Source organism: Furipterus horrens, unplaced genomic scaffold (genome assembly GCF_987537825.1).
Source record: "Furipterus horrens unplaced genomic scaffold, mFurHor1.1.pri manual_scaffold_1, whole genome shotgun sequence".
Taxonomy (NCBI): domain Eukaryota; kingdom Metazoa; phylum Chordata; class Mammalia; order Chiroptera; family Furipteridae; genus Furipterus; species Furipterus horrens.
The window spans coordinates 76,439,610-76,456,146 of NW_028327171.1; the positions used below are offsets into that span (position 1 = coordinate 76,439,610).

The 16,537-nt window shown below is 37.8% G+C and overlaps 2 protein-coding genes across 4 annotated transcripts in view; one reads left to right on the top strand and one right to left on the bottom strand.

The window, feature by feature from the left end:
* Positions 1–8,853: 8,853 nt before the first annotated feature.
* CGGBP1 (CGG triplet repeat binding protein 1) lies at positions 8,854–13,858 on the bottom strand. Of its 2 annotated transcripts, none has more exons than XM_090275965.1 (3): positions 13,678–13,858; positions 12,837–13,087; positions 8,854–10,885 (listed from the first exon to the last, which is right to left on the bottom strand). In XM_090275965.1, the coding sequence occupies exon 3, from the start codon at positions 10,864–10,866 to the stop codon at positions 10,363–10,365; it is 504 nt and encodes a 167-aa protein (XP_090132091.1). In that variant the 5' UTR covers positions 10,867–10,885; positions 12,837–13,087; positions 13,678–13,858; the 3' UTR covers positions 8,854–10,362. The 2 variants fall into 2 exon arrangements, with proteins under 2 accessions (XP_090132091.1, XP_090132099.1); XM_090275973.1 differs by lacking the exon at positions 13,678–13,858 and adding an exon at positions 13,292–13,507.
* A 238-nt stretch (positions 13,859–14,096) lies between these two features.
* ZNF654 (zinc finger protein 654) overlaps positions 14,097–16,537 on the top strand; it is an 82,754-nt gene continuing 80,313 nt past the window's right edge. For both annotated transcript variants that reach the window (XM_090275986.1, XM_090275979.1), the window contains exon 1: positions 14,097–14,369. In XM_090275986.1, coding sequence (XP_090132112.1) covers positions 14,181–14,369 — 189 coding nt within the window. In that variant the 5' untranslated portion in view covers positions 14,097–14,180. The remainder of the gene's footprint in view (positions 14,370–16,537) is intronic.

Sequence of the window (16,537 nt, forward strand, 5' to 3'; positions counted from 1 at the left end):
GAGCTCCCTGGACCACCAATGCAGCAACAGGAAGAGATGACCTCAGCTGCTGGGGAGTCCTTGCCCCAAATTGATCCTTCAACATACTGAGAATCTCCTGACCTCTGGTTTATATCCCAGACCCCCTGGAATAGAAAAGGGAAGGGGCTTAGGGAGCCATACCCTGTCATGCTCCATCAGTAAAATTCACTGTACTCAGCCAAGTAAATACGTAAATATAATACAAAATAATATATATTCCACTTATTTCCTTGGCAGCCTTCCTTCTCAACCCTCTTTCTTCTTGCTCCAATTTGAACCTGTTTGTCTCTGGACTGTCTTTGATGCCTTTCTGGCAGTATATTTTAAATATAATCTAAAAGTAATATAAAACCACCTTATAAACCAAGGAACAAGACTGAAAAAAAAAAAAAAAACTCTAGGTTTCTTAATACAGCATTAGATCCTGAAAGACAATGAAGCAATGCCTTCAGATTATCAAAGAAAATTATTTTTAATAAAGTTTCAATTAATCGTGAAGGGATGATGCAATTATTTACTCAAACAAGATATCAAGAAATAAACCTTCCATATATTCTTTTTTAGGAAGCTTTTGGAGGATGTGCTTAAGCCAAGTAATAGATTAAGCAAGGTATAGGTTACAGAACACAGGAAAAGAAAGATCTAGGCAGAAAAGTAGCAAAGCAAAGGGATATCTGAGGATGAGCACTATTCTTGGACCTAGAGAAAAACAGTTTCAGATTTGAACGGACAAAAGAAGGCTGAGAAAGAGGGTCTCTGAGAAAGTAAATGATATAGTTTGACATTTAAGCATTTGAAAGGTATCTGCGATATATAGGTATACAGATATTTACCATACCTTTTGGTGCATTTGGAAAAAAAATAAGAAAACAGGTAAATAAAATTGATAAAATAAAAAAGAATAAAATTTTAAGAAAAATAAAAAGTTATGAAAAAGGAAATAATCAAGGTATACTATTTTGCTGAATGGTGAATTGATTTTAACTACATAGTAGCCCTATGGTGAGAAAAAGCGTGGGATGATTCTAGTGGGAAAGAAAAACTCTTCATTTTTAAGCATCATATCTAAAATTGCTGTCAAAATTGTAGAATAAGTATATAATTCAGAAACATAAAAGTAGAAGCAAAAACAGGAAAAGGGTTTAAAGTAGGTGATGGGAGAATTTAAAGAATAATGAAGGGTGACAGGGTAAGGCAGAGATTACTGATTATAAATCACTTAGTATTACCTAACTTTAAAAACTATGTGCATTTGTTATGTTTTCAAAAATAAAGGCCTTGTTGGTTAGGTAAGTTGGTTAAAGTGTTGTCCCTATTCACTAAGTTTCCAGGTTCGATCTCCAATCAGGTCATGCAAGAATCAACCAGTGAATGCATAAATAAGTGGGAAAACGGATCATCCCCCTCTCTGTCTCTCTCAATAAATCAATAAAAAATTAAGTAATTAAAAATATAGAAGCAAAAATGTCAACAAACTCACAACTATCAACAACTGACTCTAAAAAACAAAAACAAAACAAACTAAGCAAGAACCAGGACAGGAACAGAATGACAGATATGGAGATCATTTGAAGGGTTATCAGCTGGGAGGGAAGGGGGAGAAATGGGGAAATGGTGCAGGAATCAACAATTATAATTAGTAGGAACAAAACAGACAGGGGGATGTTAAGAATAGTATAGGAAAAGGTGAAGCCAAAGAACTTACATACATGACCCATGGACATGAACTAAGTGAGGGAATTGCTGGAGGGAAGAAGGTACCAGGGGGAGGGGCTCAAAGTAGGAAAAATTGGGACAACTGTAACAGCATAATCAATACATTTTAAAAAAGAAGTGGAAGGGAAAAAATTTTAGACAAGGGAAAGAGATGAAGTAGTATTGGTGGAAAACAAAGGAAATCAGACAAAAAAGAAAGGTTAAGAACAGATGGCCATTGATATGGAGAAAGATTGCAACTTGATTGTTCTATGTTACTAATATATGGAGTAATAAAGAAATTATTGTTGTGTCAGTAACCAAGGAGATGCTAGGGCACCCCCCAAGAGAAAATGAGTATCCAAAAGACTGTAATGTAAGTTCCAAAATAGCAATCTTCATTGAGAGTAAGAGTTTTAGGTAACAAATAGTTACCAGACACGAAGTTCCAATTCTGATCTAATGCTGGGTTTTTGAAATAGGAAATTAAGGTGTTATATAGAATTTATTAAGTTATAAGAAACTACCTGATGATATTTTGTGACATTCATTGTATTCCCATTAACTGACAACTTTTGAAACATGTCTACATGGCTTTAGCAGTGATTTAATTTGTGTCTGTTTTAGGCATTATTAAAATATAGTGGAGCAATGTGTACAATTACTGTGAACAACTAGAATGTTTAGGCAGTTTATAGAAGAAAAGTACAAGGATACTGAAGTAATAGTTTTGAAATTGACTCCCTATTACCTACTTAGTAATGAATAACTTGGGGAAAGAAAAGATGACAACTTTATAAATGTGCAATTAAAGTTCATAAAAGTAAAATTTAAAGAATTAAAAAATGTTTAAAAATATTTGTAGAGCAATTGAAATTTTTAAGTCTCATTAATAATTAAATGAATTCTGTGGTATTGCTGTTCTTTACAATTTGGATATAACTATTGTGCAAGTCGGTTTCAATAAGTTTTTCTTATTTATGTGACAAAGATAACACATGCTTGTTTTAAGTAAATCAATATACATGGGTGTATTTAAAAAAAGGCAAATATTCTCCTCTACCCCATTCAATATCACCACTATCGGTATTCATACCATACAGTGTGGCTGATTACTTCATATATAGTACAATTATAGTAGTATTGTTTCTTTTTTCTTCTCCAAAGTGAGAAAATACACTATGTAATTTTTAAAAACTTAGCAATATTCTAGAAATATCTTCTCATACTTTAGATCAGTTAAAGTCTCCATAAGAATGTGTCATAATTTTTGTAACATTCCCCTAGAGCTGAGCATTCATCATATTTACTATTAGTAAAATGAACTTCCCTTTACTTATCTTTACATACTGGCTATTTTATTCTGTAGGATATATCATAAAAGTAGAACTTGCTAGATCAAAAATAATGCATACAATTATTATTATTGAACAGGTACTACATGAGCATGTTAAGAAAAAAATTGAGAGGAAAAAGGCATATAAAAACAATGTTTTCCATTACATTGTTTTACGTTTCCTTCTATGATTAAACAAGCAGAAAAGTTTGCAGTCTGTTGTCTAATATATACAGTCACATTGGCAGAAATGAGACCTAAGGGTCCCACCCTATCCTGTATGTTTTAGTTCTTTCAAAGCAGTTGAGGCTGGTTGGGCAGGTTTGAGTCAAATTGTACTTTGCTCCATTGTTAATTGAGAATGTTTCAATAAAATATATTTTCTACCAAAAAATGATTATGATAATCAGTTAATGTGTGATTAGGTACACCAGTGATTATCTTGACATCCAATACTCAATAAAAATCTTGATTTACCATGGGCATTGAATTCAAATGTGGGCATGTTCTTACTTTATAGGCATTTAAACTGATCCCATTCCTCAACTGATCCCATTCCTCAATAGATTTTAATCGGGGAATTGACATTTTATAGATTATATAGACTACCAGATTTTCAAAAACTAGACAGACATTTCTGGCCAAGATGGAGGCCTAGACTGACACGCTACATCTCCCTCCACAACTAAGAAGGAATACAAGTACTGCAAAACCAGAAATAGCCAGAAGTTCCAGAAAATAAAGCTACATGGAAGTCCAATGTATGAAATAATAAAGAAGTGGTGCTTGTCTGGACGGGTAGGAGGGGGGCGAAGCCGGGGCAGAGAGGTCAAGCTGTGCTGGTGGTGGCAGCAGTGGCGATGGCAGCAGGATGGTGGTAAGCACAGATACCCATATTTAAAGAGAGGTGAGAAGTACCTGGGGAGCACCCCTGGCTGCAGACCAAACCTGTTAGCTCGTGATTCCAACGCTGGGGAAGGCAGACCCCCCATTGCCTCCGACTGTGGGGGCCGGAGTGGGTGGGGACGGAGGAGGAGGCTCCCAGTCTCTCAGCAGAGTGAAAGACAGGAATCCATCTTGGACTCCCGCCCCCACACAAAATGCCAGTGTGGTGAGAAGGGTCACCCGGTAGTGACGAGTGCACGGGGCTCCTCCCCCTATAGCATAGAAGGTGTGACAGCCCTGCCCAGGAAGCAAAGGTAAACACAAAACTGTCAGGACGGCACAGATCATGATTGAGATCCTGGTGACGAAGCTGACCAGACAGCAAATATCCAATCTAATGGCTCAGCAGATAGGAAATCCTTCTAAGGCACAGTTCAGAGCTTTGGTTTTACCAATGCTTACAGAACTAACAGCAGATCTTAAACAAGACAGGGAAGAAATGAAGGCTAATCCTGCTGAAATGAATGAAAACACATACAAAACTAGTGGTGAGGGAAAGAAAACCAGGTTTCAAATCAACAAATTGGAACATAAGGAACAAACAGTCACCCAGTGCAGAAAGAGGAAACGAAAAGCGAGGAAAATGAGGAGAGGCTCAGAAACCTATGGGACAGCTATAAGCAGGCCAACATCTGAATCATAGGGTTGCCAGAGGTGAAGAAGAACAAGAAATTGAAAAATTATGTGAAAAAATAATGAAGCAGAACTTCCCTAACTTGGGGAAGGAACTAGACTTACAGGTCCAGGAAGCACAGTTTTCCAAAAAAACTGGACCCAGGGAGAACCACACCAAGACACATTATCATCAAAATGTCAAAAATTATAGAATCTTAAAAGCAGCAAGAGAGAAGAGAATTATGTACAAGGGATCCCAATAAGACTACCAGCTTATTTCTCAGAAGAAACTCTGCAGGCAAGAAGGGACTGGCAAGAAATATTCAAAGGAATGAAAAGCAAAAACCTACAACCACGATTACTCTATCCAGTGAAGCTGTCATTCAGAATAGAAGGGCAGAGAAAGTGCTATCAGGACAAAGTAAAACTGAAGGAGTTCATCAGATCCAAACCACTGTTATTTGAGATGTTAAAGGGACTTGTTTAGGAGAAAGAGGATTAAAACTATTAAAATGAAAACTGTATCAACAACCAACAACAGAAGCTAGGGAATTGAAACAAAGGCAAACTAAGTAGACAACGAGAGTGGGAAAAGACTTATACATATGGGGACCATACTGGGGGGAGGTCAGTGGGGAGGGGGAAGCAGGGAAAGGGAGGGTGATGGTATGGGAATTAAGCATAGTAGGAGGGAGTGGACAGGAAGATGTTGAGAAGAACTATATCCACAACCAATGGGCATAGACTAAGAGGGTGGAGACAACTGGGGAGGGGGTGTCACTGGGTGGAGGGGAACAAAGGGACAAGAAATTGGGACAACTGTAATAGCATAATCAATAAAGCATATTTAAAAAATTTTAAATATATACAGACCACTTAATCTGCAAATTTTCAATTCTTTTTTAAGATTTTATTTGAGAGAGAAAAGAAAGGGAGAAAGGAGAGAAACATCAATATGTGGTTGCCTCTACACATCCAACTAGGGACCTGGCCTGCAACCCAGGCATTGCCCTGACTGGAAATTGAGTCAATGCCCTTTGGTTCACAGGCCAGCACTCAATCCACTGAGCCACACCAGCCAGGGCCAAATATTCAATTTTATTGCTGTTTTTATGAAATAAGACTTTGAGAAGCAAGATGAAATCAGTGATAACTATTGGCTGTAACTAACTAGTCTCATAAGGAATGCTTAAGGAGTTGCTTAACAATGTGCACCCCTCCCTCCGTATTAGGACAATGAATAATCACTAGAATTAGAGGGATTTTTAAAATTTCCCTGATGTGTCCCCATTGGCTAGAGTAGTATCAGGCACATGGCATGGTCTCAATAAATACTAGCTGACTGTATATTATTCGAATTTAACCAAGAACTGAAACACATGGGCTTTTAAATGATCTAACATTTAAACGAGAGCTAAGAAGCACTCACTCTCTAAATAGTATGCACATAAACAATTAAAATCATGAAACATATTGGAGGAGTAATCAGATGAAAAGTCATGTTATACATATCAAATATATTCCATCATAAGTCAGTCCTATTCTACAGGGCTGTTAGCTAGTCTGATCCCAGGAGCATGCACCATGACATACCATATTTAAGGTGCATAATGCAACTCAATTTACATAGGGAAAAAAAGGGAACTGTGATGAGACCTAGAGGCACATACTTTTAATTGGTTATTTAATAAACATTATGATGCGATTCTTTAGGAAAAAGGAAGACAGGTCTCTGAGAGTTTGGAGATATTCACCTGAAAGTGTAAGTATTAACTGATTTCTTAAGGTCCTTTCTACCATTTTGATTCCAGGAAAAAGTTAATTACTATATATATATTTGATTTTTCCCCCAAAGAGGTAAACATAAGTTAATTTGACAAAGAGAAGTGAATAGTTCTTAAACCTATGTAACACTACTAAAAGGCACGGCAATTTACAACTTCTATTTTTTTTTTTGCACCCAGTGGCACCTAAGAACATAGCAAATCATTTAAAACCCACTAAAACATGATATGCAAGTTAGGCCCATCTTTGATAATTGGTATTTCTAAAAGTAGAAAATTAACATGTTCCCAATTAAAAGTACTGATTAATTAAGCTTATTTAAGTACTACCTTCTATATAGTTGGAGAAAAGGGCTATCTGTATCAATGATGTGATTCTGACAACAGAATATATGCTTTTATATAGGGCATAAGAATGAATAATCCTACAAAGAGATAGAAAACTAAAACAATTAGTAAAATTCTGTTGATCTTTTGGAATTGTTATTCACTCATGAAACAAAATATGCTTTCAAAAACTTCTGAAATTCTCTTTGAAATTTATTTCTAAATGTCACAAAGAGACAAAACTTTAAGAGCTACACATTTGTATTAACACAAGCATGAGCAAAAAATAAAAAAAAAAAGCACAGGAATACAAAAATGAACATAGTAAAATTTTAATGAATACAGTATTCTGGATACAAGTGGAATACCACTAGGTAAGAAATGTATTTACCTCATAAGTCTATGATAGTATGGATTCAGATAAACCAAGATTTAACATAGCCACTTCACTATTCACATTTTAATCAGTGCTGACCAGAAGCTAAAGCAATTTATTTTAGGCTAAGATTTTCAATGAAATTATAGAACAAATCTTCTATTTAATGAAGGTGATATGTACTCATTTAAAGGCAGTTGGGGCAAGTCAATCCACAGAGAGCCCTTACAAAGACTAAGCACCAAATGAATTTTTGTGGCTTTCATTTTTGGGCCACCTTAAATTTTATTGTTTAAACGTGTTTTCAGTTAATACATACAAATTCTTTCAGGCAAAAGTTTTAACATGGAACTCTATGTTTAGAGATCTTGCCAACTGTTAAAATAGTTTCTAAGCAATGAATACTTCAGAACAATCCCAAGCCAATACTTAATTGGTTACAATTCTAAGATGCAAAACTTTCTTTGAAGTTTTCTGGTCCCGGAAAATTCAGTCGACCAAATGCATTAACTGGAAGTAGCTTTTGTTTAAGAAAGAAAATCTTACCCAAAGATGATAATGAATAAAATAACTACTTAGGCTCTCATACATAATCTTTCTAAATTTCCACCCTGTAAAAAATGATTACAATGTCATTCAGGCTTGCTATACGCCCCATAGAATTAAAAGAAACCAACAAGAAATTTAACATTTCAACTACCTAGGAACTATTTACTAAAATGAAATTCTGGAAGACATACTACTATACTTCAAGAAATACTATTAACAGATAAGCATGTGTTGAAGAAAGGCAGTTTATAAATGAAACATTACAAATCTTATGTTTATGCATACAACTTATAAAATAGAAAATGCTATTCTCCCAAATAGTATAGCATCACACTAACACTATATAGTTAAGATTAAAAACTTCTGTACACACATCCACTACACCTCACAGCAGTATATGCCTTAGATATTCTCATTTGTTATCTAACATATGCCAACCATGGTTTCACAGATTTGTACATTTGAGCAGGCTAAAACAATCATTCTGCTTTATCTATTTAACTATGAGACAAAGTTAACCAGTTGCAGGAAACAAGTTTTATAATCAAGTAAAGAAACCCATTAAACCTCCACAACAGGATGAAAAATGCTTCTAAGGACATGATATAATCCTAACAGGAGGATGTATTATGCCCCTAGATAGAATGTGGGAATAGTTTGGAGCCTGGTAAAATACATTAAGATATGTGGACCTAAATGATCATCAAATCTGTAATAAGTACTAGAAACTCAAATGTGAATTATTGGTGTTTTTCCAGTGGAACATCATCCAGTTTATGGCTTAGGACTACTCAAAGCTGTTCTGCCATTACAGGTTTGCTATCAGTGCAAATTAATATCCAAACAATAGGGAACAGTCTGAATCACATGGAATTTTGAAAAATTAGAATGACTACATACCTAAACTTATTTTTATATTCTGAAAGTACTGCTATAGAACTCAATTATTTTCCCAGCTTCTTAGACTTTCTACTATCACAGACAATTCAAATTAAACATGGTTGCCTACCAATTCTTTACTATAGGAAGTAAAAGCAAACTATATACCGGTCTCCTCATGTATGGGCTGTATCAACGAGAGCACTAGTTTAGGCATTTATTGTGCTACTTTAACATAACTGAACGTGAGGAAACTGGTGGCTCAAATTTTGACTTTTTTTTTTTTGGTGGCAGGCTTATTTTAAAATAAAAAAATAAAACAAAAAACGCAAAACCCATATCAAGTCCAAAATCAGATGGACACTTTGACAACCTGAACTAGGAACTTAAATCTGTAAAAGAAATTTAGACATGAAAAACTGTTTCTGAAAAATATAAAATCTAACCTTGTTCTTACTGACTTTGGCTTTTTTTTTAAATGAAGGATTTGTGATAAAATAACCTTAAAGATAACTCCAGCTGTTACATAGGGCATCATCTGTCAGTGTTTTGTAACAGAAATATATTTTGTAAGTATATTAACTTGAATGCTTTCAAATAATTTTCTTTTAAAGCTCTACTCCAAGTTTCAGCTGTTTAGTTATTAAAAATATATAATTTGGGTCTCTGATAACCTTAGTGAGGTTCAGACAGAGATCATTTCCTAAACATGGTTGACCTCTAACAGAACTGATTATTTCCTCATCCAAACAGTTTTGCAGGATACTACCAGATCTCCACTACAAAAATCTTGCCGGTATTTTTAGACAATCGCTTACTATCCATTTAAAAACTTTATACCACCAGAGGCAAAGCACATAAAAGTGAAAGTAAACTTGCTTTTAGTCTACTTATCCTAAATAAACTCTTATAAAACCATGTGGAAAAATTAATGTATAGAAAGTAATTTCCTTATTTTCTGATCTGTCAGCCAAAAAATTACTAAGATTCTGTAAGAACAGAAAACTATCATAAAACATCTACCTGTTTAAATTAAAATGACCATCCTGCAGTCTTTTATCATCAAGACATAAAAAAAAGCTTACAAAACTCAAGATGATATTGAAATGAAAGCCATACTTCAAAAATTTGTGTTCATAGTAAGACTAAAATTGTGTCACTGCAAAATTCCCTATGGCTTTTGGCACTGACATCAAAAGATATTAGTCTTTTGGTCATTTGAAGCTGCTACTAAATATAACAGTAAGCTTTAAAAAAGGGAAAAAAGGATAGTTAAAGTAACTACATCATATACAAGTAAAGCATAGTTTGAAATAAACAGACATTTTCTGCTAGGGATCTGAATTTACAAGAACAGTTGCCCACCATCCCTTCCACTTTGAGAAGGATCCTCTAATCAGAAATAATCCCTTTAAGTTACTGTGAGTAGTGCTGCCTGGCAGAAGCTTCAATTTCCTAGGCTAGTCTTCAATCCAAGTAATTAAGTAATCTCACAAGGAATAATCATACATGACAAGAAGGTAAAAGAGCAGGGCAGTTCTTCCATGCACAAACATTTCAGGAGAAAAACCTTCAATTTTAAAGATAACCATCAGGTTTAAGGTACTCTAGCACACGCTAAACCCTAAGTTTTGCTTTACACCATTGGTGACTAAAATAAACAGTAAGTATAATGACGAGGTTTTTGTTTTTGCCTGCAACTATATACACATTGACAAACTATTCTGCATCACATGATTTCAAATGAAATAAATATAAAAATGAACCATATAATTAACACATAACCTTAATACTCCACATTATTTATCTTGATCGCAATGGTGGTAACCTCCTGGTCAACAATCTTGTGAGTTGAGGAGCTGATTCTCATTCTCATATCCATCGGGCAGATATGCTCTCCTCAGCTGGTCTGACTTAGGTATGGAGCCTCCATTCTTCACATGGCGAGACAGGAAAGCACGGACGGCTGGGTGATCAGCCTTCTCAAGTGGGATGTTAGCCTCCAGGCACATTTTCACGAAGTCCTGGATAACACTGACTTTCTCTGTTTGCGCAGTACTGTTGCACTGAAGGGATGCAGTTAGGGGCCTTTGCTTCTTTCTCACATTCTGCTCTTCAAATTCTGCCTTCCTCTTGGTATGAGTCTTTGACTTGAGGTGGTCACTAATGGCAGACTTGCGAACATGATTCAGAACCACATTGCAAGAAGTGCAGAAGAGTTTTCCTCCATCTTCATGCAGCTCACCTCCAAATTCAGTGACTCGATCCAGGGGAGTCACATACAAAGCAGTCTTAGAACGGTTTCGAGCAGGTGGTGCTGTCACTACAAACCTTTCCATTCTGACTTTGAATAAGGTTCTTTCAAGATAAGAGAAAAGGTAAGTGTTATAACAACAGTTCATTCTGGAAGCAATTAACAATAAAAAAAGTATAAACATTTTTAAGATTAAAGATTTCAGAAAACTTAATTTAAATTAATAGAATGTGTGTCCATTACTAGTAACAACTACATCCATTTCTTGATTTTGATGATATTCAAATAAATTAGAACTATTAAAAAAGAACTGCAACTATCCTAGATGTCACTATTTTTTAGGAAAACCTAATCACAGGTCAATATTTAGGTTATTATATTAATTTCATCCATTAAATTTGTATTCAAGTTTAAAAGAGCTTCTTTTCCTACAGAGTTCTGAGGCAATTCATTTTAGAAACACAACCATGGAGAATTGTAAACAAAGCCTGTTCAAACAGGTGTGTAACTAAACTAGCATAATTCTATATGAAGATAAAATATAAATTTCCAAAACTGCTCAGAGAAAAAAGTAAAAAACAAAAAAACAAAAAAGATGATAGACCAAACTCAATTAGCATCAGAAACTGTATCATTAAATTTTTAAAGCCAAAATAGAGTTCAGGGTAGTTTTTAATGCATATATGCCTCTAAGTTTTCAAAGGTGATCAAAATATATACAAAGTGCTTTTCCTAACACCTTTTACCTTATTTTCCATTAAAAACTAATACTTATGTTTGTAAAAACAAAACTAAGAACTTATTAACATAGTAGTACCTAGTATATAATAGGTGCTCAAGTTGTTGATGAAATAAGTAAATGATTATCTTTGCAATTTTTCCAAATATTTAACTCAGAAGCAGGTTAATAATTTCTCAATTTATCCTAACAACAAACTTTTATGATCACTGCCAAAACCATGGGCACTGAAAACTTAAGATAGTGAACAAATGTCCTTGGTGGTGACCATTTGTTTCCTGGGGCCCTAGATATAATAAATTAAAATGAATTAGAGCCTGGCCGGTGTGGCTCCATGCTTGGAGCATTGTCCCATAACCAAAAGGTTGCCAGATGATTCCTCCTCAGGGCACATGCTTAGCTTGCGGATTTGATCCACAGTTGGGGCATGTGCAGGAGACAACTGATTGATGTTTCTCATGTGAATGTTTCCCTCTCTCTCCTTTTCCTCTCTCTCTCAAATAAGAATAAAATAATCCTTAAATGAATTTGATAGAATTCAAGATGGAACTCTGTTCTATATAAATATAATAGAGAAAAATTCCTAAGTGTATTAATAACTATGCTTTATAAGTGCAATCAGAAACAATCATGTTATTCCATACGACAGAGTTCATAGTTGGGTAATATGAAATCTCTCTCCAAAAAACTTTTAACTTGTCAATATATATTAGACACCTATGGACATAAACTCAGAGACGACTGTAATGTTTCACAGAAATTCTGTGACGTATGATAAAATTTAGGTTTTAATAGGTTTAATTCTATTTTTTCCAATTAAAAATCTTTTTAATGCTTGACTTTTATGTGCCAAATATTGTCTCTGGCTATAGGTTTTCAATGGCAGATAATGCAGATATGATTCCTGCCTAACAAGTAGCCAGTGAATTATCATTATACACTTGTACTTCAATGGTTTGTATTTTACACTCCTATAGCAAATCAGCAAAACCTTAAATATTTGTGCCCAGGGATGCCTAAATCTCTGTGAAAAGTCTTCTGTCTTTAAATAGTTGAATTTCAAACTTTAAAAACATGTTCGTTATTCTCTGAAGTATAAAATGCTCAATCACTTGTGATGCCGTTAAAGGCCTATTCCAATGTCTTGTAACTTTTTAAGTCTGTGTTGCTGCAGAGGCAAATACCCACCCAGTACAGGAAACTCGAGTTTAGAGACTCGAGAACAGAAGCGTTTTCAAAGCGACGTAGATATTTTAAACGCGGAAGTTAAAAAGAGCAGGAATTAGACAACAAAAGAGAAACAGCAAATCACTTACTAGGGCAAAATAAAAGTCATCAGAAGTTTTCAAGTTTGAATGTTTACCGGACTGGTTCCAATTTTTTTTCGTCTTGGTATGTAGTAGTAAAGGGTTCCCAGCGCAAAACCAGAGATGCGTGAAATCCTGGCACTTTCCGTTTGTTCAAACCAGAGACGCTTTCAAATCAGTTTTTCAACAAGTGATGGTGGGGAAATAGTTTCTGGGCTTGCACCCTGTTTTCCCTGCGATGCTGGGAAGTCATGCCTTTACTGTAAAACACGAAAACAAATGAAAAGAAAAAAATGGAGGTAGGGTAATAAGAGTGGATGAAAATGTGAACATCAACAACTGCCACCCTGCAGGTGCCTAAAACCTCCCCCCTTAGAAAACTCTACACAACAAATCCGGATCCCAGTGTTGACCCAATACTCCTCAACCCACTCCCTTTACAGTTGTTCGCCTCGCTTTTGCACCTCCTCGAGCGCCCCAGGGTTCCGGAGGGAGAGAGAAAGGCGGGCGCGGGACGTTCTCGCAGCCTAGACTCCCTCCTCCCGCGCTAACCCCGGCACGCTGGCGCCCCATCGGCCCTGCCCTGCTAGCTGGATAGGGCCGAGTCCTAGTTGCCTGCCGTGGGCCCAGCAACTCGACAGCCGAGTTGGCGGCAGTCTCAAGGGAGGAGGCGGTAGGCGACTGACGGCGGCAGCAGCTGTCAGGCTTCCCGTCTCCTCCCTCTTCCTCCTGCAGACTACGACGCCCCGGATCCGCCCCCGGCTCCTGCTTCGGGAAGGAAGGCCCCGGGCCCAAAGCCTGCATTAACGGCCGGGCCGGGCCCACCCTCGGCCTCCTAGCTTCTCGTTACCGTAGGATCCCGGCGGCCGCTAGGGGAAGTGGACGAGGTCCGGCCCAAAAGGAAAAGAGAAGGGGAAAAGGAGCAAGAAGATAAGGGAGTAGGAAGACTCGTCGTAGCTGACGCCGCCGCCGCCGCCGTTGCTCTGTGGAGCGCCGCGGCGGCCGCCGTGTCCCCCACCGCGCCCCGTCCTCCTGCGCCGCCTGTGGCAAAGCTCGTAGGCGGCCCCCAGCAACCGCCGAGCAGCAGTGACGAATGGACAGCGGATCTATCAAACAGACGACTGAATTGACCAATAGTAGTGGAAAGGCGGGCATGTGCATGATTGGCGGCTGGGTTTCTTCAATGAAAACTGGGGGCGTGAGTGGGCGGAGCCGGAAGTAGAGCCCGACAAGAGGCCCCTTTCGGCCTAGGGCGGAGGGAAAGGGGAGGGAACTAGAGGAGGAGGTTAGCCGAGGCTGCTACAGCGGCGGCGGCGGCGTAGGGGCTGGTACGCGCTGGGCGGCAAGAGCCTCATGGCGGAGGAAGAGAGCGACCAAGAGGCCGAACGCCTCGGAGAAGAGCTCGTGGCCATTGTGGAGTCCCCGCCAGGCCCTGCGGGGCTTAGAGTTGAGGGCAACGGTACTGGCGGCACTGGCGGCAGCAGCTGCGGTGGCGGCGTCGTGGGGATCAGCAGTCGGGATTATTGCCGACGCTTCTGTCAGGTGAGGCGCCTGTCGGCCGCTCGGACTTGTCACTCGGGTTCTGGGCCTCCCTGCGTCTCCTGGCCTTCTCGCCCGCCAATCGGGGCTGTTTCTGGTGCTCACTCCACCAGCCCAACAAGGAGAGTGAGGGCGAAGCTCTCCCCTCCATTTATTTGGCTTGGGGTGGGGGCGGCAGCGGCACGGGGATTACCCGTGGATTTGGGGTTGCTGAGAAAGTAGAGTTTGCCGGGGTTAGAGCGGCTAAAGAGGAGGGTCAGCTGGCAGGAAAGCTCTGCTGTACTGACATGCCTCCCTTTCCCCAAACCGACCCCTTTCTGCTCGAGGGTCCCGCCTTCTTGTGTTTCCTACCCTGTTCCTTCTCACTTCATTTGGAATCCCTGGCAACATTTCCTGCCTCCTCTCCTCCGCCCCTTGCCTCCCTTAGTCTCCCCTTTTTCGGAGATCGGAAGCGTGCCATCTCTCTACCGCTCCCTCTCCTGTCACCGCTACCCCTCCCCCTCGGGTAGGGTCTCCTGTCATCCCCTAAGGAGACCGCGCTGGGCCAAGTCTGTTGGTGTAGACGGTGACCCACGGTGATTTAGTTACTTTTTTATGAGGTAGGGTTAAGACAGTGTGATTGTCATCGTCTCTTATCCCCTTTCCTCGACACACTATTTTCTAATTAACTGCTAATAGAGTAATTTTCCTTAAGCTATTGCTCACGTTACATCACTACCCCCATTCTTTAAATTACAATGTATTTATTTAGCCTATAAAATACAATGTCTGAACAGTGACAACAAAGTATTTACTTAGTCGACTGTCATTACAGTTTGATGTAGCGTTTGATCATAATCAAATATTATAGCACCAAAGTTCTTGTCTAGGGGTAAAAGTTGTGTAATCTACATTTACATCTACATAGATTTATAGTCTAAACATTTCATTCTCATTTACAATAGCCTTGTTTTGTAAACTTTTGGAAAAAAGTTTTACTTTTTTTTCACACCATTCCTTTTTAAAAAAATGTGTTTATCATTTCGGATGTATAGAGTTCAAATCATGGTTCCATCACTTCCTAGTTGTTACCTAGAACAAGTTACTTAACCTCTCTGCGCCTTAGTTTTTTCTTCTATCAAATGGGGACAATAATTTAATGAGTGAATATGTAAAGGGTTTGAGTTTTTTACTTGTAAGTTGAAGTTAGCATTTTCATTCTGTTAACAAGTAAGAAATAACGTTAACAGAAGTAAGCATCATATTTGCTGAAATTTGATTTCCTTATGAAAGGAAAAGGATGGAGTTGAAATTTTCAGGTAAGTTTAATACTTTAAATTGTCTTTTGATTTTTATTTCATTCCTCCCTCCCCATCATAGATAAGTTGGCTTGAAGGTGGAAATTATCTTGGTATAAAAGGTGTGTCATTTTTCTTTGACATTGCTCTCTATTTTATTTATTTATTTATTTATTTATAGAGAGGGTAAGGGCAGGACAAAGAGGGAGCGAAACATCATGTGTGAGAGAAACATCGCTCATGTTCCACCGGGTGGGAACCAGTAACCCAGCCAGCATCTAACCTGAGGGCACATCTAACCTGAGACCTTTCTCTTCACAGTACCACACCCAACCAACTGAACCCCACCAGTCAGGGCCACATTGCTCTCTATGTAGTGACTTTCTTGAAAATGTATTTTTTGGTTTGTTTTGTTTGTTTATTTATTTATTTGTGGTATTGGCATTCACATGGTTTAGAAATTCGGTGTCTTTACAGTACTTGTTTTATAACTATGTTTTACATCTAGAAACAATGTTATTGGTAGACTTTGTATCTATAGGAATTCTAAACTTCTGAAAATTAGGTTATAATTGATTTTTAAAATTATTCATAGATTAAAACTTTTTTTCTGTGTTTTACTTTTGTTATAATTAATGAGCAACTTGATTCTGGTTACCTTGAGCTTTAATTTACTTGATCAAATAACCCTTAATTGCTGAAATTGCTTTGAAATTTTATTTGAGGGCTAGAACATTTTTGGAGAATGTTTAACTATGCTTATTCTATTTCTTAAATCAGTTTTAAGAACAGATGGATAAATTTAGCCTGTGAAATAAAGTGTCTGAACAGTGACAGTAAATTACTTTTAAGAACAAGTGAAGTTGACTGTATTTTTAAAAACTCCACTACCAC